General features: G+C 46.8%; 2 protein-coding genes across 3 annotated transcripts in view; one reads left to right on the top strand and one right to left on the bottom strand.

The window, feature by feature from the left end:
• GOLGA3 (golgin A3) overlaps nt 1–20,407 on the bottom strand; it is a 49,287-nt gene extending 28,880 nt beyond the window's left edge. The window contains exons 1-5 of one of the 2 annotated variants that reach the window (XM_056115515.1): nt 20,308–20,407; nt 11,248–11,556; nt 8,738–9,013; nt 3,743–3,855; nt 688–1,340 (exon numbers count right to left, since the gene is read on the bottom strand). In XM_056115515.1, coding sequence (XP_055971490.1) covers nt 688–1,340; nt 3,743–3,855; nt 8,738–9,013; nt 11,248–11,380 — 1,175 coding nt within the window. In that variant the 5' untranslated portion in view covers nt 11,381–11,556; nt 20,308–20,407. The remainder of the gene's footprint in view (nt 1–687; nt 1,341–3,742; nt 3,856–8,737; nt 9,014–11,247; nt 11,557–20,307) is intronic. The other variant, XM_056115516.1, reaches the window with a different exon arrangement.
• Nucleotides 12,560–20,529, top strand: LOC130024685 (translation initiation factor IF-2-like). The gene is made up of 2 exons (XM_056115379.1): nt 12,560–12,619; nt 19,594–20,529. The coding sequence occupies exons 1-2, from the start codon at nt 12,560–12,562 to the stop codon at nt 20,527–20,529; spliced, it is 996 nt and encodes a 331-aa protein (XP_055971354.1).
• Nucleotides 20,530–24,174: the final 3,645 nt, after the last annotated feature.

Genomic DNA, 24,174 nt, shown 5'->3' with positions numbered 1-24,174 from the left:
AGTGGTGCTCATCACTCTTGGCACCGCTTAGGGGACCTTATGTGGTGCTGGGTATTGAACCTTGCAAGACAAATGCCCTACTCGCTGTATTATTGCTCTGACCCCTGAAAATAAAAAGATTTAAGAGAGCTGAACAATAGTACAGTGGGTATTACACTTGCCCTGCATGTGGCTGCCCCAGGTTTTATTCCCTACACACCCATATGCCCTCTAGCCCTACCAGGAATGATTCCTGAACAGAGAGCCAGGAGTAAGCCCTGTACACCGGGATGGCCCCCAAAATAATAACAACAAAAAACAAAGCCCTCCCCCCACAAATGAAAAAGATAAAAGAGAGCTCAAGTTCTTATAAGAATGCTAACAATGAGCATACTTCCGTACCAGGTCGACCCATTCCACCACCATGTATAGTGAGGAAAGCACCTGGGCACTTTAGGGAAAAGGTTACTTAAAGATGGGAAGAGGGTACAACTTAATGTTGCAGGAGATTACTGATAAGATCTAATTCTAGTGTCTATTATTGTGAGGACCATTTGGTGCCAAAGCTCGAACACAATCTCACGGAGGCAGACATGTTCTCTACCACTTGAGCCCCATTCACAGTCTGTTTAACATTACTTCTTTCAAAGCAACAGATCTGGATATAACAAAATGCTGAGAAAGATAACTTAAAGTGGTACCACCCACCTGCTGCAAATGCTGTCTGTCCGGCTCCGGGTCTCCCCATTGACCTCTTGCTGTTGGTGCCGGTATTCGGCTGCTGCAGCTTGAAGAACATCTGTGATGGAGGGGAACTGACCCAGTGCACCAGCAGCTATCTCCTGGCCATTGATCACATAGGAGGCTTCTCTCACATCCACAGGGTTTGTCGGAAGGCCATGTGTGCCTTGGGCAGAAACACTGCTGTAGGAGGAGCTGTCACTCTCATTCCCATCCGCCTCAGATGCAGTGTCTCCCAAGACTGACAAGCCCTCCAGGCGCTCCTCTGTCTCCGGACACAGGCTGATCTCAGATACAACTGATGCGGCCCCACTCCGGTGCTGCTTCAGGGAAACCCTTGCGGAGTCCACAGCTGGGACAACAGAATTCCCAATGTCTGAGTCTTCAGTTTTATAATCAGCCAGAGACCGAATTTTGCTTAACTTGGAACTTTTCTTCTCTTTAGAGTGTGCCAGGAGCCCTAAGCTACCCACCTTTGGGCCCCGAGGGACATTAGTGCGCAGGAAAGAGTATTCTTTTGTCATAGCCACAGCACTGGCTCTTGGCAAGGTTTCTGGGTTCAACATAAGTTCAGGATCAAGTGTGCTAAAAAGTCTTGATTTAGTTGCAGGTTGATTAGACTGAGAAGAAAACAAAAATCAAAAAATTATGTATAAAAGTAACAGCAGGAAACTGCTACCCAGAATGGCTGCAACAATGACATTCCCCTAACTCCTATCCCATTCTGTTCATACACAGCAATCTAGGCTTAGACTGGGCATAGTCACTTGAGAGCACCCATGAGGCTCCAGGGATTGGATGATGTTGATGATCCAATGTGGTCAGCAGCATGCAAGCGAGCACCATAACCCCTGTACTATCTCTGGCCTCCAAACTACTCTTTTAAAGAAAGTTGGAATTTCTCTCTCTCTCTTAGGCTTTTGGGCAACATCCGGTGGTATGCAGTAAGTACTCCTTGATCGGTGCTCAGGGTCACAAATGGCAGTGATTGAGGGACGATAAGTGGTCAAGTGTCAGTGATCAAGTGATCAAACTGGGGTCTCCCACATGTACAGCATATGCTCTGACCCACTGGACTATCTTGCAGGCCCTGGAATTTCTCTGTTAATTAAAAAAATGTCCTGTGTAATTTGCCAGGACCATTAAAGTTAACCATCTCCAGCACAAAGTCCTGACAGTTATCAGATTATAAACAAGAAGGGGCTCTTCCTCATCATTCCATACCTACTTAAGTACTTGTCTGGATAATGTTCCTCATGCTAAAGAAGAGTTTCTAAGCAAATGTCCTTCAATTCCTAAGCTAGTGGTTTTAGAATCTTATTTAAAACCTTTTCAGCACCTTACTAAAGGGGACACGAGGGCTGACCACACTGACTTCAGAACTTCCCCAAGCCCATACCCTGTGCCATCCCAGGAAGCAGCTTGCCTTCAGGCAGGAAGGTACAAATCTAACTGCTGTCCTGACACAAGTGGTCACTGTGGCTCTGAGACTGGCCAATGGCATTCCTCTAGGATCTTGGAGACACTGATCTGTGGGTGGGACAGCACCTCCCATGGTTCTCTGCAGTCTCCAGATTAGGCAGGGGCTGGGATGCAGCCTTCCTCAAAGGAGGGGCTAGATGAACAGACAGAGACTGTCAAGTTAGTCATGATAACGATGCAGAGCAAGTATTTTGAGAGAAAATTCTGTACCTTACAGGAGAAAAATAAGTATCTGTACAGTTTAACCACCACTTTCACACATCTACGTACTATGTAAAGATTGATACTTGTTGAACTTTGTATCTGGAAATAACACTGCATTTCTGGGGCCTGAAGTTCCCTGAGGCTGCCAGTGCAGGACAAATCTGGCTCAGCTACTTCACTGCTGAACGATCTTTGGCAAAATTCTTGATTGAATGCCACGTGTTTTACATGACTGCTGTGCCATCTATAGTACCGAAGTCCAAATTTACTCCAGGGCCCATACCCAAAGACAGATTACTGACTGGCACAAACTCTTTCTGCTGGACCACCTAACAGATACCTGAAGACCACTGACCTGGCTGAAGCCAGTCAGCTCTAAGCCTGATGTTGGCCTCCAGTCCTTTCATGAAAGTCAGAATTACACAGGAAAATAAACAGCAGCCCGTGAAGAGAACTCACACCTTATATCACCTGCTGAAAGCAATACTGAGGGGCAGAGGGAAGGGATTTAGGCCACACCTGGCAGTGCTTAGGGTTGCTCACGGTGGTTCTCAAGAGAACCATGCAGTGTCAGGGTTCAAATCCGAGCTTTCTGCACACAAAGCTTGCCCTCAGCCCACTGTGTTATCTCTCCAGCCCTGAAATTAAAAGTATTTACAATAAAAAAATTAATCTTTAGGAACTGACTTTAGGAATTGACTTCAGGGCTAGAGAGACAGCTTAAAGGGCTGAATTCATGTCTTGTATGTTGGAAGCCTGTTAGATACTAGCATGGCATGGTCCATCAAGCACAACCAAGAACTGTCCCTGAGCACCATAAGAATGGCCCTCAAATAAAATGCTTTGAATTTCAAAGTTTTTCAAATCCACAGAAAAGTTGGATGAAGTGAAATGTAAATATTCACACCACCTTATCTGCTTTTGTGAGCATGCTGGCAAGTGTTACACCTGAATAAAACTAGTGACTAGCATACCACACAGGTAGGTCCATAAGAATGTGAGGCACATACAAATGTTCACACATAGCATGACATCACTTGTATAACTTCTGAAAGTAGGGTTCACTGGCCTGGCCCAGTGAACAGGGAAGCAACCCTATCCAAGAATTCGCTTGGTTTTCTCTGCTTCCCAAATGGCAGATTTAAAAATAAAATAACTTATTTCAAGGGAAGAATGACCAAACAGGGCAGGAATCGCCCTAGTATGGGAAGCAGGAGAGAAATGATCTTCTCAGACTTGCACAAAAAAATCAATAGGAGGTACCAGAATCACGTCCAATTACTATTGTGTATACAAAGTTTCTATGAGCTAAATCTAGGATGGGAGAATTACTCACTCGTTCCTGATGGCGTTTCACCCGATACTGCCTGAGCTGTTCTTCTAGTCGTTTCCGAGCCTGAAGGCGAACCTGTTCCTCCTTCTCTAGTGGCAGGGAAGCCTCTGTTGAACCTGCAAAAGGGTCATATCACTTAGAAACTCACATAGCACCAGTGCAGAGGAAAGCAGTAGCTTGTTTGTTCGTTTAAATGCCAACACGACTTAGCATCTGATCAATTCATTTGAAATATGAGTTCCAGGTACAGAGGAAACAGACTTTTTTCGGAGTGGGGGGTGGCAAACCTAGTGGTGTTCAAAGCTTACTTCTAGCTCAATGCTCAGGGTTCACTCCTGGTGGAGATCAGGGCATCTTATGGTGTGCAGGGGATCGAACCTGGGTCAGCCACATGGGAGGAAGTGCCTTACCTGCTATACTATCTCTCTAGTCTTTAAAACTGAGCCTTGAGTGAACAGAGACTGACTGGTAGAAAATACACTGGCTAGCACAGGTCTGTGTTCGTACAAGTATACAACTCTCTGCCTTTCAAGCATCAGAAGAACTGAATCTAAAGTTGATGCTGGTGCTGAGTGGTTCTAGGGCTATGGATGCCCAAACAGCTTTGGTTTTACAGAGGGAGACATAGACAGCAGGCCGGAGAGATAGAAATATGCCTGTCAGGGGGCCAGGTAACAGTTGCCATACTTTGATTATGCAGTTACACCTATGGCATCATCTGAGTCGTAGCTATCCCCATCTTGCACCAACAATCATCTAAATAAGGCGTGTAAAATTAAAATTTCTTCAAGAAATATGGCATTCATTTAGGAATAAAACTGCTCACATCAACCCATTCAGGACTTACTAAGCAACTACAATAGGTCTGGGGCCAGTTCCCAGATTGCTGCAGGGGCTATGCTCACACACAGGGCAGGAAATAAAAGTCCTTGGTCATTAAAAGTATTTAAATTATCTAACACCAAGTGGGCAGGAGCGATAGTACTGCAGGTAAGGCACTGATCTTGCACAAATTGACCAGGTTTGATACCTGGCCCCATATATGGTCCCTTGAGCAGTGCAACAGTGCTAAAAGTGATCCGAGTGGGGAGCCAGGAGTATGCCCTGAGAAATGCCAGATATGGTCTGCTGTATAATCTATAGGTGGCAAGGGGAGAGCCCCAGTGACTCTCCCCTTGCCGCCTGGGTTAGGGGACCTCGAGCCGCTCCCCCAGAGGGGGCGGCCTGGGCCATGGGGCAGACGGAGGAGAAAATGGAAGAGGAAACGAGGGCCAAGACGGTTGATTGATCAGATGCTGTTTATTCCGTTCTCCCCACGCGCCTGTTCCAGTCTGTCTAAGCCCCCCATTCTAGTCTCACACTGCTCCTCATTCCCGTTCTCCTCATGTCTCTCCCGCTCATCTTTCTGTGTTCCATCTCGCAGCCTGGGCTCTCACTCCACGCGCTTGCTCCTGTATTCTTCTACATTCTTCTCTCTCAGTCTCCCTTGCTAGTCTATCCCGGCTCCATCTTGTGGCCTTGCTCTTTCTCTCACCTCTCTCCAACTCTCTCCTCTCTCTCACTCCCCACCAATTTGGGGCCCGAGGCCACACCCTGTCATTACCAAAATCAACATAAGAAAGCCCTTCCTTTGCTCTGGGACAAAATACCTCTTAGTGTTTTTCCCCTTTCCTCAGTCCAATAATTCAATTAACATCTTAGTTCTACTTCTTAATATTGGTTATTTTTGTATGGATACAGTAAGAGATACATTGAGGCTTGTAGGGCAGCTCTCCTAGGAACATCTTGCTACAGACTCAGACTACAGTGCTCAGGCCAGATTAATCATTCCTAACACTAGCAGGGTCTGAATCCAGTTATTACTTTTTGGATCATGACAGAATTCATCCATGACAATGCTCTTAACTCATAGGTAAGCATTATGGCGCTTTGACCAGGCCAAAGTACCTGGCATCTTGATGTCAGGGTAGCACATAGCTCATTGCTTGCCCTGGGTCCATCCAGTCCCTCATCGGGACCCTGCTTTTGGGGTGCTAGGAAGTAAGGGCAACTGAGGCTTAGGTTGAGAGATGCCCAGGAGGAAAATATCATTTAGAGTCAACTGACTTCCACGTTACAAAAGCATAGAATTTACTATCTTCCTGTGCCCATACAAAAGGACATTGCTTTGAATAAACTATGCAAAGGACTTAAGGAAAAGAGAAAAACAATATTTACAAGTCAACAGAGGACAAAGAAAGAAGTTACAAATAAACACAGAGAAATGGGAGCACTGTAATTGGAGTAACCCAATAAGCCTAAGCTCCCTGCAGCAAGGCAAAAAAGACAAACCAATGTTATCCTACAGCTCCCAAACCAAAAACCAAAACAAAACTTTGGGGCCAGAGTGATAGTACAGTGGGCAGGGTGCATAACTTGCACATGGCTGATCAGGGTTCCATCCCAGCATCCCGTAGGACACCCTAAGCATCACCAGAAGTGATCTCTGATCCCTCAATGCCAAGAGTAAGTCTTGAGCACTGCCAGGTGTGCTGGATTAATCCAAAACCAAAACCAAAACCAAAACCAAAATAAGTAAAAATGAAGTATTTCATGTCAGTGAGATCATACTTAAGACACAAACCTGGTGTGTGGATGATCCTAGTCTGATCCCTGGCCCCCTGAACACTACCCAACTAAGGTCTTGGAGGCCCCCAGCACTTGCTGGAATGGTCCAGGTATTCCTGGTATCACAGAGCCCTCATACCACAGCATCCTCAGGTCTTCACATTGAACCACTGGTCCAGGACACCAAGAATCACCAGGAGGAACCTCTAAGAAACTTGGGAGCTTCCTCCCCCCAAAAATAAAGTATCCAAAAACTAATCCTCCAACTCTGATAATGTTAAGACCGAATAGAGTGCATGCCATGTATTTTCTCTCATATACAGAAGATACCCATATAAAAAGTGCAGAGGGTCAGTGAATATGTTCACCACACATTATGTGGCCTAATTTCTTTTGGGGGAACTTTATTTTTTAATTGAATCACAGTGAGATACACAGTTACAAAGTTGTTCATGACTGGGGTTTGGTCATACAGTATTCCAACACTCATCACAAGTGTACATTCTCACCACCAGTTACCTTCCAATCCCTGCCCCACCTGCCTTTATGGTAGACTCTCACACTTATTCTCTCGTTTTTCTCTCACTTTCTCACTCTTTCATACTCTCTCTCTCTCGTCAGAGATTTTGTGAAGAAACCACCAATGTCAATACCAATTTATGCATTTATCACTGAAAAAAGCTCTAATACATATCACAAGGGGAGAACCAGGACCTCTGGCCAGTAGCAGAGAACACAAACCAGTAAGCCCAACATCTACAAGGTCAGGGAGGTAAACACTTTTTCTCAGAGGGGTAGCAGACAGCAGAAGGTTGTCAAGTGGATATCTCAAAGAATCCCTCAGACCCAGAATCAGGACTTTCACACAATGTCTCCAACTGAAAAGACGGTCGTACATTTCTAATTTTTGTTTGTTTAATGTTGGTTTATTTTTGTACATTTATTTTTCCTTCTAGAGGTTTAAAAAAATTATTTTAAATTTTTTTTGGGGGCCACATCCAAAAGATGCTCAGGGTTACTCCCTGCTCTGTGCTCAGGAATTACTCCTGGTGGTGCTTAAGGTACCATACAGGATGTTGGGGATCTAACATGGGTTGGCTGCAGGCAAAACAAGTGCCCTACCTGATGTATTTCTTCAGCCCCTCATTTCTACATAATGCAGCCCTAACAAAATATGCCCACAATGGAAAAGGCAAATGACCCCAAAAACAATGAACCAAACATACGAACAACAATTTATAGAGCATGGCCAAATGGCCAGAAAACATATAGAGATGGGCAAATGCTCAGGTTGGTGTATACCATGTCACAGCACATCTGTTGCTGTGTGGGTGGGAGGGCAGGTGGCAGTATCTTCTCGGGCTACTCGATCACCCGTGAAAAGGATACTGGGATGTCGCCCACAGAAATGGAAGCACCAAGGCTGTAGATCCACATTCTGAGGCCCCTGCTACATCCTGGCCCACACTCAGAATAGCCAGGTTTGGAGTTCCTTCTCAGCCTTAAACAATGAATTTGGAGGACCGAGAAATATAGCTCAAAGGTAGAGCACTTGTCTTGCACACGTGGAGCTCTTGGTTTGATCCTTGGTACCAAAAAATAATTTGAAGCTACATCAGAAAATGTGGAGTGGCTGCAGAGACAGTACAGTAAGCAGGGTGCTTGCCTTACATGCAGCCAACGCAGGTTCAGTCCCTGATGTCCCACATGGCCTCTGAGTTCACCAGGAATGATGCCTAAGCACAGAGCAAGGAGTAAGTCCTGAGCACAGTCAGGTATTGCCCAAAAACATACACATAAAAAGAAGAAAATGTGAAACATCCTGCATATCACAATGTGGTGAGAACACACAATAAATGGCAACAATATGATACCATTTTAAACACAGAGGCTGTTCATAGAGGCCCATGAGGAGATGGAAGACCATGGCTGATGTGGTCGGACAGGAACAGGGAGGATACTGAAAGGAAGATGGGGTATGTGTGACAGGAGCTCCTCATGCAACATTACAGACGTGTGTTATCACAAAAAAAGTACGAGGAAAGACCTGGAGTTGATCACCAGGCATTAGGACAAAATAACCATTGATTATAACAATTCATGAAAGAAATCCTTCCAAATTAATTACCTCATTGAAAGCCTGCTCACAATCCACAGTGACAGAGAATGTGCAACACGGGCCCTTTAAACCTGGATTGTAAGCATCAGTGTCAAAATCAGAGATGAAGTTCAATACCCAGGTGCACCTGCTCTCTTAAGATGGAGCTGTGAAATGTGCACCCACCAAAGCAATCACACAGTGAATGGCAGAAGGAGGAGCAAGAAGCACACTGAAGGGGGTAAGTGACAAGGACTTGGGAGTGGGAAGACCCGGTGGGAACAGATGCTTACACAGTTGCGTTTCTTGCATAGGAAGACTGAGTCTGAGAGACTGCAAAGCTTCTTTTCTAACACTGCCCTCAGCACTAGGTCCCTGAGACTTCCTTAGGTTGTCATGGAAACCAGCCACACCTGAAGAGGCATCAGGACCCACTGGGCTTGTGGTGGGACTAGGAGATGGAGAGTCTGGGAACGGTGATGTTGGCCCATTCTGCCAGGTGTTCCCCTTGTCAGGTATATCCCTACTTTCTCCTTCAGCGGAAGCTCTGTTCACCTCATCATCAGCACCTGAAAGAGAGAGTGTGATGGGCATTACAGCTTTAACAACTAGATCAAGTTCTTGTTTTCCTTTCTTTTTTCTTCTTCTTCTTTTTTTTTTAATTCAGACACACATGGCTGGAGCCATAGCACCGCGGGTAGGGTGTTTCCCTTGCACTGGGCCGACCCTGGTTCGATTCCTCCATCCCTCTCAGAGAGCCTGGCAAGCTACTGAGAGTATCCCAGCCCCAATGGCAGAGCCTGGCAAGCTCCCTGTGGCTTATTCGATATGCCAAAAACAGAAACAAATCTCACAGTGGAGACGTTACTGGTTCCTGCTCGAGCAAATCAATGAACAATGGGAGGACAGTGCTACAGTGATAACTCAGACACATAGCTAAAATCAAACAAAAGATAATCCAAGTAAGAGAGCTCAGCAATCTGCAAACCCCATAAATCTGTGCCCTCAGGCCTCATCCTTCTGTGGGTTGGTGTGGAGACAGGCCTCTCCACTTCTCAGGGTCTCAAGGCCCTCACCCTCTCTATACAATGAGCATAAGTAATATACATAAGTAGTAATATTTTCTAGATTAATCAAAAATCTTACCGTGAGTTTTTTAAAAATAGCAAAAGAAAACATGCTTAAAACAGCTGTGTTTCCAAGAGGTGATGTTTATAGCAGCAATGGGGGAGTAAGTTTTAAACTTAGGACAGCAGATTCTGAAGTTACTTTAAAGCAAGGAGGCGGCTTATCAAGCCTACACAACTGTAAGTCGAAGGCAAAGAGGATCAAAACAATTCTGGCAAAGCTGAACACAAAACTGGAGTCTTGCTTCTGCCTGAGAATACCTGCCAGGTCAAACTCAAGCTTACAGAGCCGTCATCAGCAAGCCATTTTCTATTTCAGGCGCCAGAGCCTTGTATTTCCAGCACTATGACACAGTTTCTGGTAGCAAACTGTACATCCTACACTCTCAACAATTTTCCAGCAGACTGCACTGACTCCCCTGGGTTAGAAGAGGCATGAGAACTAAGTGATAACTTTATCCTGCACTTCAGCTGCATAAATGATACACCAGTGAACATGCAGGTATGATCCAATAATTACAGATCATGACTGGACCATGGCTGGATCTCTGTTAGTAAAATTCTGGCAAGCAAACAAACAAAAAGGTAGAAAGTTAGGCAAGGAATAATAATCTGTCAGCAAAGACAACCATGCGGGTCCACAGTGGTGGAGCTCCAATTCTGTTTGCTTACTTTTGCGGGGTCACATCCAGCAGTGCTCTGGACTTACTCCTGGCTGTGCTCAGAGATCACTCCTGGCGGTGTCTGGGGGAAACCTTACAGGGTGCTGGGGATTGAACCCAGATTGGGTGTATTTATGGCAAGCACCTTACCTGTCCGGTCCTCCCTATTCTAGTTAAACCACACAGTACTTGTATAAACTAAGGAAAGAAACTACTAGTATACACTTTTATTTTTTCATCTTTTTTTGTTTGTTTTGGGGCCATACCTGGAGGTACTAGGGGCTACTCCTGACACTGTGCTAGGTAGAGATTATTCCCAACGGTGCTTATATCAAACTTGGGCATCACTCATTCAAAACAGTACTCAGAGCTTTGAGCAATCTGGCCTCCTAGAATATACTTCATTTTTTTTTGGGGGGGGGGGTCACACCTGGCTATGCTCAGAACTTTCTTCTAGTTCTGTACTTAGGAATCACTCTTAGCAGAAATTGGGGACAATGTGGGGTGCAGGGCAAGCACCCGCCTACTGCACTATTTCTCAGGCCCCAAATACACTTTTTTTTGTCTTTTTGGGTCACACCTGGCGATGCACAGGGGTTACTCCTGGCTCTGCACTCAGGAATTACCCCTGGTGGTGCTCAGGGGACCATATGGGATGCTGGGAATCAAACCCGGGTCAGCTGCGTGCAAGGCAAACGCCCTACCCGCTGTGCTATTGCTCCAGCCCTCATTTTTAATTTAATTTTTAGCTTTTTTGCTTTGTTGCTCACACCCAGAGATGCTCAAGGTACCAAGATGCAGTACAAGAGATTAAACATCGACCTCCAGCATGCAAAGCATGTACTCAACCCACTGAGTTTTATCTCTGGCCCTCTAAAATATAACTATAAGTGAATACAAACTTCCCATTGTCTCATATACTAGTCCTCTCAGGTTAAGCTCAGCTGCCAGTAAGCTCAGTACAAGCTTCTGAGTAAGGGCAAAACACCCCCAGCAATGTCACAGATAACTTACATTGAGCTCCCTCTCTTGAGGCAGGCAGCATCTGTGAGCCTGGAGGCTCTGTGGAGCTCTCAAGGCAAGTTGAGGAGACACTGCTTGATCCTTCCTCAGAGAGACCATCCTGTACCGCCGAAGCACCTTCCATGGTTAAGAACCACACAAGTGGGGTTGACACTCAGGACCGGCAAATATACTGTTGGCAACCTTGGCTTCTTCCATCAGCAATAGCATCAGGCTCCCAGGAATGACTGCACAAGGTTTTTCATCTTTAGAAGAATTAACGTCTCATAAGTGACTTGAAATTAAGTAATATCATCGTATCTGATAGGAAGGAAAAAAGACATTATGAAACAATCTGTCAGATTTGAAATAACTATTCTAATTTTTTTAATAATGTAGAAGTACTGCTATTTGTTCAGCCATTGATTAAGCTGATTGAATTGGGCATGAACTCCACATTACTTTTTTTTTTTTAATTGTATCACCATGAGATAGTTACAAAGCTTTCACATTTGAGATTCAGCCATACAATGATGGAACACCCATCCCTCCACCAGTACACATTTTCCACTACTCACATCCCAGTCCTCACCTTGCTCTATGGCAGACAATTTCCTCAACACTCTCTAATTTTGGGCATTATGTGTTTTTTTTTTCTTGTTGTTGCTTTTTGCCTTTTGGGTCACACCCGGCGATGCACAGGGGTTACCCCTGGCTTTGCACTCAGGAATTACTCCTGGCGGTGCTCAGGGGACCATATGGGATGCTGGGATTCAAACCCAGGTTGGCCGCAGGCAAGGCAAATGCCCTACCCACTGTGCTATCGCTCCAGCCCCTTGGGCATTATGTTTTACTTGAAATTTCCCACCATCATTCAAGCCTACCTACCAGGGGCAGATGCTAGGTACTTTATTTTCCATTGTTCATTTTGAGCATCATGAGAGGTCGCATTGCACATGATTATAAATGTGAATTTCTAGACTGTAAATGATTGGGTTCCAGAGATATCTCTGTATGGCAGAAATTCATTTTGGGATTCAATTGGGAGTCTCTAGGTCAGGGCTGTTGGTGTGCTAAGATGGCACCCGGAGGCAAATTATGGGTGTGACAGCCAGTCTACTGGACAGGTGGGGTCCCGAGGCGGGGTAACCTGGGTCCTCTGCCACCATGTGTCCTGGAGATTTAGTCCTGGGACCCCATACAGGGTGGGGGTGGGGGGCTTGTTTGTGGAAGCTTTTGGTCACAGGGATTCCATCTGGAGTAGGTGGGGAGAGCGCATCTGCTCCGTGGTGAGCCTGGGGTGCCCCGGTGAAATTGGCCCGGTATGGGGCCCGAAGAGAACAATTCCAATATTAACATTTGGTTACCAGGGGACAAAGAGATAGTACAGTGGCTAAGGCAATTGCCTTGTATGTAGCCGACCCAAGCTTGATCCCCGGCATCCCATATGGTCCCTCAAGTCCGCCAGGAGTGATCCCTGAGTGCACAGTCAGGAATAACCCCTGAGCACCACCAGGTGTGGCCCTCAAACCAAACCAAACACCATTTGGTTACCAACCAGCAAATACAGATTTTATTTAGCAAATAACCCATGAGCACCTGCCTCACCAAATTTTAAATTTTTATTTTTACAAAGTTGTTCACAATAATTGATTACATTTAATATTAGAAAACCAATCCCACCACCAATATACCCTCCAGTCACCATATTTCGAATATTTCCATCTCAAACCCCCAACCCTGCCTCCAAAGCAGAACCGAAGTAATTTCTTTGTATTGCTTGTTATAAATATTCCACTAAAAATGATCCAGAAAAGTTTTCTTAGGGGTGAGTGAATATTGCTGTATTTCAACCTAGGAGCCATTAAGGCCTTCTATAAGAGATCAGTGGGGCTGGAGTGATAGCACAGCGGGTAGGGCGTTTGCCTTGCACATGGTTGACCCGGGTTTGATCCCCAGCATCCCATATGGTCCCCCGACCACTGCCAGGAGTAAAGGTATGGACACTAATTTAGGAAGATACTGCCTGAAGGACAAAGAAGTTCCTAACTAGCAATGAACAGGAGAGGGACTGAAAAGAATTTTAATTTATTGTTAAACTTATTTATTATTAACCTAATCCATTACATATAAATAGGCACATGTGGCCAGTGGCTTTCATAACTGGACATGTGGGCCAAAAAGCTCACAAGTTTTCTCCCAGGAGACCTGGTGTGTTTCTGAGGACTACAGCTCATATCTAGAGGGACAAAGAACAAGAAACAACTACATAAAATGTAATCACTAGTCACTGTACTTTGTGTCCAGGAAGTGAGGATATACACACACACACACCTTCTTGGAGTTGGGATCCCAGAGAAAGTATCTCACAGCAGATAAGCAGTTTCACCCTTAATCTCTAGCAGATCCGCTATTAGTTCATCAGGTCAGGCTGAGTTTGAGTGAGCAAAACTACCCAATGTTCTATTTTTAGGGGGTGGGATGGAGGAAGAGGGGTTTGGACTATACTAGCAGTGCTCAGAGGCTACTCCTACTCACTCTATAGTCAGGGGTCACTTCTGGCAGATCTCAGAGGACCATATGCGGTTGGCTGCACTCAAGGCAAATGCCTTTAACCCTATATTATCTCTATAGGACTGCTTATCACTTTTGAAATGTACTGAGGTTATTATCAATTCATTATCTCATGAATAGGTAAGACACTAATTATCCATTCTGCAGAAATGTTGGCATTTACTGCATTAAAAAAAATTTCAGGATCAGAAAATAGTTCAAAGGGTCGAAGCACATGCTTTGCATACAGCACACACAGGTTTGATCCCACAGTGCGAGTAAGGCGGGGGTATATCCCCCTGAATGGGAAGCAGACACTGAACTCTGTCAGATTTGGCTTAAAAGCCAAAAAAAAAAAAAATAGGACTAGAGAGATAATATAGGGGCACACCTATGTTAAAGGGGATAGACCAGTCATCCTGGGCATGTTCCTTGCCTTGTGGGCATTCTCTACAGCAGCATTTGTCATTTGGTGGTCATAGGGCCATGCATGCAGCCAACATGGGTATGACCTACAGACCTGCATACAGTGTCTCAAGCAACATCAGGAATGATCCTAAGCACAGAGCCATTAATAATCCTGAGCACCACTGGGTGTTGCACAAAAATCAAAACAACAACTACAAATAAAACATTTTGGAACATGTCAGCTTAAGATGCATAATTTCTTTTTTTAATGGATCTTTTTCTCCCTCCCTCCTCTCATATTTCCTAACTTAAAACTATTTCCTTCACTTAAAAAGGAAAATAAAACACATTTCATGGGCCAGGGATGTGGCTTGAGTGGTAGAGAACATGTCATGAATGTTTGCGATCTAGATTCCCACACAATAAATTTCATATTCTATTTGCTGTTTGTGCTTCACATTTTAAGACAAAAACTTACATGGCTTTTCACTTCCAGTTTAAAAATTTCATATAAACACTCATGAGACTTGAAGCAGTGGTCTTTCCATGACAGATGACACTGACTCAGTGGCTTCTTTCTAAAAAGACCCTATTGGTAGATGCATAGCCAGGATGACCCATGCAGGTAGGGGCTAGTGACTGGAGAGTGTGTCCAGCTTTCAGCTTGAGTAGTATCTCACATGTTCTTTCTATCTTCTGGTATCCTAAAAGCCATAGACAATGTGGGTTGTCTATGATATAATACTTATGTTAAGACAGAACCTGAGGCTTAGAGGCAGTGTAACTGCCTCACAGATTAGGCTCCAGATTTGATCCTTTGTACCTCAAAAAAAAAAAAAAAGAAAGTAAAATGAAGTTATGTCCACTTTAAGTGTAAAATTAGCACTAAGGGTTTTCTCAAGAAAGGACTGTTGTCAAAATAAAAACAACGATGAGTACACTTCTGTCTATAATCAAGAAGCATTGGGTGCCAAACTAGGTAAAGGTAAAAGGTAAAGGCCCTCCCGTTGTTCGTCGATTTGTTCGAGCGGGCCCAGTAACATCTCCATTGGAGACTTTGTTGTTACTGTGTCTGGCATATCGAATACGTCACGGGGAGCTTGCCAGGCTCTGCCGTGCGGGCGAGATACTCTCGGTAGCTTGCTGGGCTCTCCAAGAGGGGCGGAGGAATCGAACTCGGGTCGGCATGATGGCTGCGTGCAAGACAAACGCCCTACCGCTGTGCTATCGCTGCCAAACTAGGTCATGTAAATATTTATTTTATTTTTTTTTTGCTTTTTGGGTCACATCCAGCGATGCACAGGGGTTACTCCTGGCTCTGTGCTCAGGAATTACCCCTGGAGGTACACAGGGGACCATATGGGATGCTGGGAATCAAACTCAGGTCAGCCACTTGCAAGGCAAACACCTTACCCGTTGTGCTATTGCTCCAGCCCTGGTCATGCAAATATATATATATATATATTTATTATTATTATTGGTATTATTATTTTTTTGCTTTTTGGGTCACACCCGGCAATGCACAGGGGTTACTCCTGGCTCTGCACTCAGGAGTTACTCCTGGCGGTGCTCAGGGGACCATATGGGATGCTGGGAATTGAACCTGGGTCGGTCGCGTGCAAGGCAAACGCACTACCTGCTGTGCTATCTTTCCAGTCCCTGATCATGTAAATATTGAAAGGCTGAACTGACACCAGAAAATTGATGGGAGTTATAAAGGTTGGTCCAAAGGACATCTTACATGCAGCCAGTCCTCACTTATATTTGTTGTTTCTTATTTGGGAGGGGGCTCGGGGGCCACTTCTGGCAGTACTTGACCATACAGGCCTATGGTTGAATTCTTGGGAGCCTGCAACAGGATGCTGATCAGGCCCAGTTTGCCACTGGGGGCCAAGTGGTGACAGGGACAAAACATCTGCATGTGTCCCTGATTGCTGACCTATCTTCTGGTCCCTCAATCATGCTTTGTCTCTACAATAACTAGTAACATATTTCATCCCTGGAAAGACTTTTCAAGTAGAAAAGTGAACCAACAAGCATTTGGAGGTTCTACTCTTGCAGATCCCATGGACCCCTCAAAAATCACCTGTTCACAGTTGTAGACCCTGTCTCAGTTAAAATCCCACACACTCTCTAGAACAGCCATTGGCATTATAAAGCAGTGTCTTTTAACCTTTTCCAACTGTGGCCTCCTTCTAACCTTGTTTGCTATCTGTGGCCCCACTATACTACTAGTTGCTTTTCTAATCTCATGCCATGATACTCCATTTTTGGTGATTTTCACCTGTGGAATTACTGAAATAAAATGGGAACCCACTGGAGTCCAAATAGCCCCCAAGTGAGAAATGCTGCTACAGAGAATGTCCACAAACAAGGCAACACACATGCTCAGGATGACTGAGCTACTATCCCCTTCTACACAGGTATGCCCTCTTTAAGGACAGAGGATCATAATGTGAAAAACCAAATACAGTGGAACACAGAACCAACTCTCACCGTGCAAGACACACCATATGTGCTGGCTACTCTTACAAGTTCTTTTCCAAAGAAACTGTTGACGGGCGTGTGGTCAGATACAGTTCAATAGACTGAGCACATATATGCTTTGCATGCAGTTTGCCTCCCAGTACCACATGGTCCCCTGAGCACCTCTGGGAGCAACCCTCAAGCACAAAGGTGGGAATGGTTCCTTGAGCACCACCAAATGTATCCCTAAATGCCCCCAATATTTTTAAATTAAGAAATAGTTTTTATTGTGCTTTGAAGTACTTTTGCTTCTGTCTTGTGGGTATGGGTATGAAGATATCTAAATAAACTAGGGGTATTACATTCCTCTGTGTGCGTGCGTGTGTGTATTGGGGGGGGGTGTCACATAACCTTTACATTGCTTGTTTTGAAATATATTTTAAAATGATTACCATCAAATAATTGATTTGTACACCTATACCTATATACCTCAGGGTCATGTAAAAAATTTTTTAGGAGAGGGGCTGGAGTGATGGTACAGAGGGTAGGGAGTTAACCTGGCACAGGGCCAACCCAGGTGCCATCCTCGGCATCTCATAGAGTTCCCAGAGCCTGCCAGGCATGACCCCTGAACACCGCTGGGTGTGGCTCAAAAATGAAAACAAAATTTCTTCGACAAAAGGGGTCAGGAATGGAAAAAGCTTAAGAAAGTCTAAATCATCTCTGTGCTCCCTCTGATACCTGAAAAGCAAACATTAAAAGATAGGTGCTTTTAAGTCTATTTTTGTGGCCACACCCAGTAGGGTTTTGGGGCTATTTCTAGCTCTGCACTTGTGCACTGCTCCAAAATTCTTCTGCTCTGCTACGATGATTTTCTTTTCTGAAAAGTCAATCAAGTTCACAGGTATCATGGTTCCACACTAACCGTTAGGTGCTCTGATGTCTCCTGCAAAAGCATCTGTTCCACTCCATTCTGCAATAGCAATCTCTCCTACATGCACATCACACTGCAAACATGTGTATGCTCATCATAAACAGAACCCTTGCAGGCAGAGACCATCACTCCAGATGTGTCCTCCACTGCCTCAAACATCACCATTCAGAATGGTTCAAAACAGGTCGACAAATCATTGGTCCTTCCTTGGCAAGCGAGCTAATAGCTCTAAAACAGTAATGATATTCGTACTCTGAGCATCAACACAGCTTTTTTGGTTTGCTTTGAGGCCAAACTCAGTGGTGCGCAGGACTTACCCCTGGCTTTTGCTCACTCCTGGCCGACTAGGAAGGGAACACATGGGGAGCCAGTGATACAACCCAGGTCTGCAGTGTGTCAGACAAGTGTCCAACCCACTGTGCTATCTCTCCAGTTGCCAGCACAGCTTTTTGAAATAAGGTAGAGGTCTAAGAATTCCTACTAAAGATCTGTAAAGTACAGTTTCAATGAGCAATAAGAATGTCATCAGGAGTGTTAAACTGAAAGCAGCAGGAATAGCCACAACCCAGGCATGCAACATCACCTAAGTGGGAAGGAAAAGCAGAACAAGCAAGAGGAGTGGATTTATTTACTATGAATGGCACATACTAACCAGGACAGCCAAGGATCTGCAGACGAGACTGTGCCACCAAGGCACTTAATAACAATTCCTGAGCCTAATGCTGTACCAGGGAGAGAAACACTGACCAAGGAACTTGAGTTCCCCTGAGGAAGGCACCCTGAATATGGAGCCTGTGCAGCATACCTGAGTCCAGGGACACTGCACACTCCCTTCAATTTCCCCCTCACTTGCTATTCATACTTCAGAACCCTCCTAATGCCCAAGTCATCCTACTCTAGTCAGAGATGGATGACCCAGTCCACTAGAACATGATAGCTGGCTTCTGTGCACAGAAAGCTCCTCCTGAAGTTGGAAGAGAGACGAAATTCAGTAACTGACTGAAACAGCCTCCAGTGAAGAAACACTCTTTTCTGAGGCAACAAACTTGACATTTTCTGTCAGTCTCACGTGAATTTTCTTTAGTATGACTCAGTCATTCAGGACCTCATTACCTCAGATTGTTGACAAAAACAGGACAAAGAAAACCATCAGAGAGCTGAAGGCACACATCATAAAGAAACTGCTATTAGTAACACAGATTCACTTTGCAATTTTTCATTTTAATAGATAGGCTTTATTACAATATCAATTTTTACAGTGGCCTCTCCAGCAATGCATACAGAATACATCCACAATACATCCAGTGTTGCTGGGGTGGCAACACAAGAAACTGGGCATCACACTCGTGGTCTTGCACATACAAGAAGTATGTCTACCCCAATTTAGCTAGCTCCCTGGCCTCCACTGGTATCAGCATCATGTCTGATCACCTGCATCCACTGTGTTTTCTGGGTAGAAAAGCTATGGCTCAAAACCTTGGGAAGTGTTCACAACCCTAAATCACCCCTGTGATTTTCCTTCTGAGAAACCACAGTGCTGATTCCCAGCTTTCTCTGCTCCAGTGGACTACATACATGACCTCCGTAGACACACGTGAACAGTTTCATCCACTCCACCTAACTTAAGCTGTTTTTCCTGGCGATCAGAACCAGGGCACGGCCCAAATAAAGCAGGACTTCCTTAAGCGATCACTCGAGGAGACAGAAGCAAACACCACAGACACACAAAGTGACGATCAGGGAACTCAGAGCAGGGTTGTCTGCTTCAAACCTTGACTCGGGCACCGACGCTTCCCAGACCACGAGCAGAACCCTCACCCACCCGCAGCCGGCTTCCCGGTCTAAGCTGCGGAAAGCAAAAGAAACTTAGGCCAGGCGGAAGGCCACCTGCACAGGGTCTACCCCAGACCCTGGATCAGCAGAAGCTGAGCGAAGAAACGTCACCCCGGGGGCATGCGCTGCCCCTCACTGCGGGCCCAGGGAAGACCGGCCTGTAGAGCCAGCTGCGGCCCGTAGCTTGTCGTCCGCTCCCACCCCGCAACGCCCGTGGTCGGAGATGCGATCACTGCGCCCACAGGAAGGCTGCCACGGGCGGGCACCCGACAACGACGTCCAGGGCAGCTCTCCCAACGCTCCGTTCCCGAGACCCCCGCCCACCTCGAGGTCCCCACCCCGGCGGCCCCATCCTCCCGGAACGTCCGCGCGCCGCTTCCCGATCCCGGCCCCGCCAGCCGGGCTCCACGGGTCCGCAGCAGCTGGCTCCGACCTACTGTTCCGTCCGCGGCCTGGGCCGCCGCCACTCCGCCGAAGCCCAGCAGGAGGGGCGCGCCTCGCCCCGGCCACCGCGCCCGGCCGGTTACGCCTTCCCCGTGACACAACTCTTGTCACCTGCGCCAGCTCCGGTCAGCCGGCCGCCGAGCCCGCTCACAGGCCGCTCGGGACGCGCCAACGGCGGAGCGGCCGCCGTCGCCCGCCCTCCCGCCCGCCGCGCCGTCGGGCGCCCGCGCCCCCCACGCCCCCCCAGCCCGCGAGGACCCGAGCGAGCGGCGCCGCCCGGCCCCAGCCCTCACCGGCGCCGCAGCCCCGCCGCGTCTGACCCGGCGGCTCCAGCAGACGTGGCTGCGCGAGGGGCGGGGCGCGCGCGGGCGGCGGCCCCCGGAAACGCGGGCGCGACACCTCCGTTCCGGGCCAGAGTGTTCGCCTGCGCTCACCAAGGCCCGCCGGGAGCCGAGGCTGCTCCGGACACAGGGTCGCTAGAGAGCCCACCACAAGTGACCCGAAGCGAATTCCAGAAAGTTGGAATTGGGGCTTGGGGTTTTCGCCCGTGGGAACTAACTTCCGGACTGACAAGGACCACTCCCGAGGCCCGACACCTGAACTTCCGGCGGAAGTGGTGCCACGGGAGCTTCAGGCCCCGCCCCCCTGTCAAGTAATGGGCGTAGCCGTCCCCGTTGGAGGAGTGGCTACCACCGGGGTGGCAGGATACAAACTTTGCGGGCCAGCCGCACCCAGAATCCAAAATGCAACGTTGCGGTCCTGGCTCCTTTGCACCTTTGGGCGTCAGAGCAAATGTGAACCCCTACGTTAGGATAACAGACTGCAGTCAACACCGAGGCGTGAGTATTTGTTGGTATTTCTCCGAGACAAGAAAACCACAGGAGGCACAGACATCGTCCAGGATTGGGTGTTGCTGTAGAATTGTTACTTATTGGGGCTGGCTTGACTCAATGGTAGTCAACCATGTCCTGCTAACCTCTGAAAAAAGCCTAAGGTTTTCCCGGAGACTCAGTCTCTTACTGCAGAATCCCAGAAACCCGCCGCAACCTCCCGCAGAACTGAAAATAGAGAGCCCGTAGTAGTGGGTGCGTGTTAACTTTCCATCTCACAGCAAACTGTCCTAAAACTACACAGTTTGTTCTCTGTGGGGTCTAGAAGTCAGACGTCCATGGTATCACGGCCAAAGTTCTTCTAGAGGCTCTCGGGGGAGGGTGTTTCTTCTTCAGTGTTAGGCCGTCTTTACCTCCCTTCCTCATTTTCAGAAGCATCCCTCTACTCTGGCCTTGCCCATATCAAAAACCTTGCAGTTACCTACAGGATAGTCCTGGATAATTTCATTACCTCATGGTTCTTAATTTACCCTGGAAAGCATCCTTTTCCTGGCAATTATTGATTCCAGAGATTAGGGTGTGGACAAATTTTTTTCTTCTTCCCAGTGCCAGGGATCAGACCGAGGGCTGACACATGTAAATCATGTGCTCCTGCTCTCTCAGCTATCCCCTTGTCTCTAGACAGGCCATCTCTGGTGGCAGGGGGCATTATCCAGACTATCACAGGAAAATAGTATTTATAGAATATTAAGTGCTCAGAAAAAAAATCCAAAACCCTGTTATAAAGCTGTGATTTTAAGGGCCAGAGATACAGGGGCTGAGATGATGACCTTGCACACAGCAGACCCCATTTTGATCCCTAGCAATACATATGATCCCGAGCACCATGAGGAGTGATTATTGAATGCAGTGCCAGGAGTAAACCCCATGCACCACTAGATATGGTCCACTGTTCCCCACCCTTCTTCCCAATAGACAAAGACCTATGATGGGACAATCTGATATAGGCTATTCAGTTTGCCCTAATCTTATGTTTAAGGCTTACCCCCCCTTTCCCAGAATTTCAGAATATGACCATAATTAGACCACTCAGTGGTCCACTCGGACTGGTGTTCTCATAAAAAGAGATCAAAACACACACACACACACACACACACACACACACAGTCAGGTGTGGAGAGGGCAGAGATGAGAGCATTCACCTGCTAAGGAGAAAGGCTTCTGGATGTTGTGATCAGACTTCTACGTCTATGACTGGAAGCAGATTAACTCCTCTTATTTTAATTCCCAGTGGAGTGATATTTCAGAGGTCTCAGGAGGGAAACACAAAATGACTCCTGAGAACATTGTCCACAAATACCATGCTCATACCACACACAAGCTCTGAATCCTGGTCTGAGTCCTGTTTTTTTTTTTCCTGGGGGGTGGGAGGAGAGTGGGTGCATGCATACCTGGCAATGCTTAGGGCTTACTGCTGGCTCTATGTTCAGAGATCATTCCTGGTGAGCTTGGGTGGACCATATGGGATGCGGAGGATTGAACCCATGTAGGCCATATGCGAGGTAAGCATCTTACCTGCTATAAGATCACTTCAGCAGCCCCCAACCCCAGTGCTTCTTTATTTTTAATATAACTTCTGAGTTCCAGGGGCTAGAGAATTAGTACAGAGGGTAGGTTAAGTTCCAAGTTTATCTGAATTTTTAAATGGCTGTTGAAGTTACCACCACAGCCCTGCCAAGATGGGAGCTCTTGTGAGTGGACACAGAGACTTTTAGGCAGGTCAGCAGGCCTCAGGCTGTGGCCACTTTCAGCTAGTGGGCTGTGGAACTGGACCTCCCTGGTGCTAATCTGTGTAGCAGGACCTGGACAAAGGCAGGAAGGGTCTATCAGGGCCTCTCTCTGCCACACTGTTTTGCTGATGTCCCGAAGAATTGGATAGAAAAGAGGTCACACACTTGCAAAGCAAAGAAATGAAAAACTGGCGTGCCTGGGCAGGTACAGGAAGGAGCTCTTGCTTGGGGGCTGAGTTGAGAGACTATAGACTGATCCTATAGCACATATGCACCATTGGTCCTGGGAATAATTCTGCAGGGAGCCACAAATGCCATCTGGAACACAGCATGTGAGCTCTTCTGCCATGGTTCTGCTAGAGAAGCCTGAGAGGACGAGGTCTGCCATTTGGATATTCTGCCTCCCTGGCCTGAGTGCCAGGAACCTTGGTGAGAGTAGAGGTTCCAGTCCAGCAGGTTGGTGATGGGGTCAGGAACAGGCTATATGTGAAGCTAGGGAAAGTGACCTAGGGGAAGTCTGGATGGAAGCTGTTGCTGAACACCACCAGCTTTTGGGCTTTCTCAGTCCTTTTCTCTTTATCTCTCTAAAACTGGGTGGGTTTCCCAATGCCAGCACTGGGTTCAAGTGCATTAAAACAGCAGTAATCTTTTTGGGGGGTTTGGGGGTAGGTACAGGGCCACACCTGAAGGTGCTCAGGAGTAGTAATCCCTGGTAGCATTCAGGGGACCAAATGTGGTGCTGGGAATTCAAACCAAGATTGTGCCTGAAGCAATAGCCTGCAAAGCAGATGTTTTGCCTCCTATGCTATCTTTCTGGCCCTTGCAGGCTGAAGTCCAGTACCCACTCCATTCCTCTGCTGGTAAGGATACTTCTTGGGGTAAAACCAAGGCCATCTTGCTAATACCAAATCTGACCTGCAGTTCTGACCCTTTACTGCTAAAGTATTTAGGCTGACTTCCTGGTCCTGTGAGGCCTCTACCAGATCTGCCACTCTCCAGGTAGCCAGGAGAGGGACATGTGCGACAACACTTTGGAAGGTACAAGGCAGGTCAGGAACAACTCTTCTTTGGCTCAGGACACAGGGAGCTCAAGAGGGACAAGGATCTGAATGGGGAAGGGGTCAGTACAGGAAGGAGCTCTTGCTTGGGGGCTGAGCTGTGGAATAAGGCTGTGGAAGATATGGTAGGTGGGTGAGCAGAAAGTGAGACACAGCTGACTATGGTCTGTGGAAGAGATCAACTGGCTGGTTTAACAATACAGGGATTATCATCAGCATGTGGCCACAAACCTTAGAGACAGCTTGTAGGGCTCCAGTCTACGATGGGCTGCTGCTGGCTGGTGTGTGTGTTTGTGTGTGTGTGTGTGGGGGGGCGGCTCTTGAGGAACAGGAAGTACAACCAAATACCACTGCATGAATACCTACAACTCTGCTAACAATAGAAGCCACCTTGGTTCCCAGGATCCTCTGTGGCTTAGAGCCCTGCCTGGGCTGCTGTCAGCCTGTGACTCATTAGAAATGTCACCTCAGATTCCCTGCACCTGCCCAGTGCTGTGGACTTGGCAGTTTGACTAGCACAAGCCTTTCACTTTATGGATGGATCCAGTACAGCCTGAGGCAACCACATGTTCTCTTAAACCTTGGAACACAAAAGGTATTGCCTCTAGGGCAGCTGTTTCACT

This window comes from Sorex fumeus, unplaced genomic scaffold (assembly GCF_029834395.1).
Source record: "Sorex fumeus unplaced genomic scaffold, SorFum_2.1 ptg000029l, whole genome shotgun sequence".
NCBI classification, from domain to species: Eukaryota; Metazoa; Chordata; class Mammalia; order Eulipotyphla; family Soricidae; genus Sorex; species Sorex fumeus.
This window is presented reverse-complemented; position numbering and strand designations above follow the sequence as displayed.

Excerpts from the sequence above, each read along its gene's own strand:
- LOC130024685 (XM_056115379.1), top strand. The coding sequence starts at position 12,560 with ATGGGGCCCGAAGAGAACAATTCCAATATTAACATTTGGTTACCAGGG. Across the intron at positions 12,620-19,593 it reads TACCAGGGGACAAAGAGATA|AGCCAGCTGCGGCCCGTAGC; the intron begins GTACAGTGGCTA and ends ACCGGCCTGTAG.